We start from the raw sequence: 5,328 nt of genomic DNA on the forward strand, positions 1-5,328 counted from the left end.
TTGTCAGTCAATTAATAAATTCAGTATAGGAATGGATGCGTTATTTAGATACCTGTGTATGGATGGATGTACAAACATCTATATACATATACATTTATGACTCAGATATAGCTTTTCCCCCAAGTTGTACTATTTTATTACTTTGTTATCATTCGGGTACCTGTGTCACAGGTACCCTGCACTTATTTACTCGCCAATCCTCCTTTTAATGTCAATAAGAAAAAGAATAAACTAATAAAACAGAAGGGTTTCTTTATAGTCTGATCTGGCATGCTTTTTTTATTTTCAATTGATTAATTGCTAATTAAAGCAATAAATAGGATTTTTTTTTTGGATGGTCTGCCCATTTTTTAAATTATCAGACTTTTCTTGAGTTCTACTTGTCCAGTGCAATATTTGGAGTGTCCAAATTTTTTTAATGACTGGATTCATCCTTTTTCACCTTCTGCATAAATAGCTGCACAGAAGATTATTTTTTCATTTGTCAGATTAATTTCTCTTTATATAACTACCATTTGTAATTGAAAAGTAAATGTTTCCAATGCATTTTCAAACAATATATACATATATTAGTCTCTAGAACACTTTCTTCCGAATTTAGAAATGTAAACATCAAAGCAATAGTTAAATCCTGCAATACAATTCTTAGAGTCTAAGTTAAGAAATATTTTGTAAAACAAAAGTGATATAGGAAATTAGTTCTTAGACCCTTCCCGTGTAGCATCAGAAAATAAATTTTAGAAAAAGGTTTTCTGTACAGAATTGCTGGTCTTTTATTCTTGATATTATTCACAAGACTGGGTTTTGTTTCAGTTTTATAACTTATAAGAAATAAGCTACATTGAAATAAATTAAACACAACAGAGAATCGTGCTGTTTTTTTTTTTTAAACATGGCTTATTAGATATTCTAACCAAAAAGTGGCCAGAAAGCCAGGTATATATATATTTTTTTCCCGTCGGGTTAGTGGGTAATCAGCCACAGCAGCCAACATAAAAGAGAACAGTCAAAAGTACAAAAAAAATCGTTTTTCATTTTACCTTCGGCAAAGGTAAGAAGAAATAAAGAATTGGGAAAACCAGTGGTCACTTTTAATGCAAGTCATTTCAGTCTCTGTCTGCTGGAATGTAAGACGTTTGTTTCATGATTATAGATTATTTGGTCCCATATGTCCAAACACTGAAGTGAACATTTTTTCTATACATTTATATACAAAGTCTAATAATAGTGTAATAAATATTTATCATCTCTTCTCAGGTTTTATATTTTTTTCCTAAAACAGTTTAAAGTCACTTTTGTACCGATTGGTTTATAAACTGGTTGCTTGGATATAGTCAAAGTTGCAAGCGTCTTTCTTAAGTTTGATGCACCCGGAATGGGTAAGGTGATCTCAACGTTTGTTTATTATTTTAAGAGGAGATGAGGGAGGGCTCACGGTCTGGCCTGTTCCAGTTGCTGGTGTTGACTCCGGATGGCAAATCTGCTAACGTGGACAGGAATAGGCACCACAATCTTAGGGTTCCTGGATGGTTCACCTGTTTTGGAGTTGGCATTGCCAGCTTTAACCCTTTTCCACTTGGCTCTTCTGTTCTGGAACCAGATTTTAACCTGCACTTCGCTCAGTTTGAGCGCATGGGCGATCTGAGATCTCTCGGTTAGGGACAGGTACTTTTTGCAGTGAAACTCCTTCTCCAGCTCCAGCAACTGCTCGCTGGTGAAAGCTGTCCTCCTCCTCCTGTTCTTCCCCGTGGACGTGGTGCTGTTCGGGTTACTACTGCTGTGGTTGCTTTCCTCCAGCGCAGCGCCAGAGTCCTCTTCCTTATGGCTGGCCTGGCAAGAAATATTATCATCAGAGCTATAATCAAGGTCACTGTCCATCGAAAAACTCTCGTCTTTGCTTTTCGATTCATCCTCTGCTTTGGAATCTTCCTTTCCTTGTCCTCTTACAGCTCCTGGTAGACAAAAACCAAAAGCGTTTTTTTTAACATTTGAAGGTAGTGCAACTTATTTTTTTTCTTGGTTGACATCTGCCAAGGGTTTATCATTTCTTCCTCGCTAATACAGCTTCTCGTAGCTATATATATATATCTATATATATATTTTTTTTTAATCGAGTGAAATTAGTACATGATTGATCGCTTCCTTTTCCTCTATATGTGTCTGTATCTAAACCAAGTTAAGGCAAAATTATATTTAAACAAGTGAAAAACATAGGTTATCTATTGAGTTGGCAAAAAATGGTCTCAACTGAAGGTAAATACCATTTGCTCCATGAACTTTGTTTTATTGAATGAACTTGTCCTAGATTTCTAACAGAACTGAGAATATTCTTATGCCTCTTCATTCAAGAGAACTATTAATTTTGAGGCCAATGTTTTGGTTTCAAAGTCAGTAGCTTAGACTGGTAATTCAGTATTTCTTTGCTATTTGCATGTCATTTTGAAAAAGTGTATTATGTTGTTATTGACAAAATAAAAAAAAACAACCCAGTGTTCTCTAGATCGGAAAATAGGCCTTTACCATGGTTATAGTTAAAATAAATTTAGATGAGCCTGAGAAAAAGCTATTCAATTATTTTCTACTCTAATATTTACTGATCACGAATAAAAATTAGTTTAGTCATGAAAAAGATCACTTTCAGCTGGGAGCTCGATGTTAACCCTAAAACACTAGTTCAAATAGAAATGAAACAAATTCAGCAAATGCACTAGAAAATTCACGCAAAGAACCATTTGCAAGGGGTGTGGGTTACAAAGTATAACGTTTTAAATTCAGTAAAGTTTAGTCTCTTTAAGTTACTCATCCGCATTCAGCCCTCCAAAACCCCCTTTGTTTTATGCCATAATGCACTGACTGTGTGAACGCAGATCCCATGTTATTTTTTTATTTGAAGAGGGAGATTACTTTCTAATCTCAACAGCTGTCAAAATGCGAATCTGTTAGCACCAAAATGCCCTAGAAAACTTTGCACTTCTGTAAAACATGACAGTCGTGCCCCACTGATATCGCTTTGCGAATTTATCCCGACTTTCCCCCCACTGTCCACCCCCTTGGGAAAACCAAAACCAAACCAAACCACAGACTGTGCGCTGCTCGGTATTCTAAATGAATGAATTCGGATTAATATGAAAAGTTTCACCGCAGGCCCCGGATCAAGACTCACCCAGCGAAGCCTGCACCGCTTCGGAAGCCGCATAGGAGAGCAGGGGGCTGTCTTTGCTCAGGAAACACTTCCCGTCGTCCGGGTCCGCTTGAATCCCTTCGGTCTTGTCAAACGTCCCTGGCAGCGCCTGGGCTCCAAACTTTCGAGCCGCTTCTTGGTGCTGGGGGGAAGCGGAGAAGCTGCTGGGCAGCGTGGCCATGAGCGTGGACGTGAGAGCCATCCCTTGCGCCAGGCTGGAGCAGAAGCCCGTGGGCAGGCTGGGGATCTGGTGGTGAGGATGGGCCGGGGGCAGCGCCGGCTGCAAGGAGGCCTGGGGGAGAGTGGGCGGGGGCGGGGGCGGCAGCACCACCGGCCGGTAAGGCATGAACATGGGGTAGCCGGTGTAGACAAAGTGGCCCGGGCTGGGCTGGGGAGGGCTGCCGATCAGAGAGTCTATGCTGAAGGCAGTGCTGCTTCCCAAAGGGCGCTGCATCATCATTAGGGGAGGCTGGAAGGCTGCACTCATATGAATGAGGGAACTAGAACAGAAAACAAAGAAAAGAAGTGATCCCAAAATTGGAGGGGGGTCTCCTCTCAGTAACACCTCCTCCCCTTTCCAAGAGGAGCCCAAATAAAAGACCAAGCTCCCCCCCTTCTCCAGCGAAAAGAGAAAACAAACCCTTCAGTCCATTTTTTTTTGTTTGGGGGGGGGGGGGGGGGGGTGGGGGGAGGTGAGGAGAGGGGGCTGGTGTGGCGGAGGCGCGAGTTAGCGGCAGCTCCCGCTGCTTCTCCGGGTGTGCGCTCGCGCTCTGCTTCTCCGGGTGTGCGCTCCAAGCCGCGCGGTGCCTTCCGCTGCTCCCTCCCGTCCGCTGCCCGGCGCGTCCCAGTGCCCTCGTGAGTGCTGCTCCTTCCCCGGGCGCCGGCAGCCTCGCAGCGCGCTCTTCTCGCCCATTCACACTTTACCAGTTTTTACAACCTTCCTCGCATCACGTGCGTCTCTCTCCCTCCTCCCATTGGCCAGGGGGAGTGGGCAAGGAGGCTGCCCTGTCCCCGTCCCCCCCCTCTCTCTCTCTGCAAACCCTCCCGAGAAATGATAGCAAAGAAGTAATAGAATGTCAATGTTTGGGGCTAGAAACCCATTAACTCTTATAGAGTCCTAAACAATGCAATAATGGCTTTATCTGCAACATACAACATACAGTGATCTAAGGGATGCATACTATCATTCAATTATATGCCATGTTAGAAAATCCATCACAATCGCTCTCTTTCTCATGTTTAGATTCTCTGATAACCAGTATTCAACATCTATTGACAATTGTACAGTTAGATTTACTCACACACCCATGAGAGAGAGATGCGTTTTATATTCGTTGATGGATTGATGTTTTTGTCCGGATTTAAAATACCTGACAACAAAAAAACTAGTATTGGCCTTTAACTGTTAGAAAATTAATTATTGGTCAAACTGCAACTATAGCAAGAAAGTTGCATTAACCAATCATAGCATGATCAGTTTTGAACGTGTATATTCTACATAGAAAAAGCATTCAACTGGTACCGTATATTAAAAAAACCCCCAAACAAACCGTAAACCTTCAGTACTAATTAACTTGAGTAGATGTTTGGTAGTAGAAAATAACTGTTTCTTTTTTTATTGGCACACTGAAAAGAAAATGGTACAATAAGATCTCCAGTGACTGTGTTTCACAGTAACAACATTTACATAGTGTGAATTATTTTATGTTCTCATGGGCTTTATGCAACATCTTCCCTTAAATAGTTCAAATCCTCTAATCCCTTCAATCGCTTTCTTGGAAAACAGTTTATTAAAGGTTAAGAAATATCTTGACATAGTTTATATAGTCTATGCCCAGTTCCCAAGATTGCACTGCTTACGGAAGTCAGGCTGTCTTCTCATGTATTTATTTATAAGGGGTGAAATAAGTATCCAATTACCTATAATTATATCGACCGTTGCTAACAGCTTCCTTTCCCTAAATATGATAAAGAACACGTTAACTGCTACTTTTTTTCTGAACAGTAAGACCGATTTTCCTAGAATACATTGAATATATTCTCGCACTATTCCTTAAAGCTTTATTCTTTTCTACATACTTACTTTTCTTTCTGTGTTTTGGTGATTCACCTATCCACTCCCCCCCCCCCCAAAAAAAAAAAAAAAA

At 40.8% G+C, this 5,328-nt stretch overlaps 1 protein-coding gene across 1 annotated transcript; it reads right to left on the reverse strand.

Annotated features, from left to right (window-relative positions):
- Positions 1-867: 867 nt before the first annotated feature.
- On the reverse strand, positions 868-4,078 carry GBX2 (gastrulation brain homeobox 2). The gene is made up of 2 exons (XM_029604927.1): positions 3,164-4,078; positions 868-1,952 (listed from the first exon to the last, which is right to left on the reverse strand). Exons 1-2 carry the CDS (start codon positions 3,666-3,668, stop codon positions 1,432-1,434), a joined length of 1,026 nt encoding a protein of 341 aa, XP_029460787.1. The 5' UTR covers positions 3,669-4,078; the 3' UTR covers positions 868-1,431.
- Between the last annotated feature and the right edge of the window lie 1,250 nt (positions 4,079-5,328).

Source organism: Rhinatrema bivittatum, chromosome 6, assembly GCF_901001135.1.
Source record: "Rhinatrema bivittatum chromosome 6, aRhiBiv1.1, whole genome shotgun sequence".
Classification (NCBI taxonomy): Eukaryota; Metazoa; Chordata; class Amphibia; order Gymnophiona; family Rhinatrematidae; genus Rhinatrema; species Rhinatrema bivittatum.

Excerpts from the sequence above, each read along its gene's own strand:
- GBX2 (XM_029604927.1), bottom strand. The coding sequence starts at position 3,668 with ATGAGTGCAGCCTTCCAGCCTCCCCTAATGATGATGCAGCGCCCTTTG. Across the intron at positions 1,953-3,163 it reads AGCGGTGCAGGCTTCGCTGG|GAGCTGTAAGAGGACAAGGA; the intron begins GTGAGTCTTGAT and ends TTTGTCTACCAG.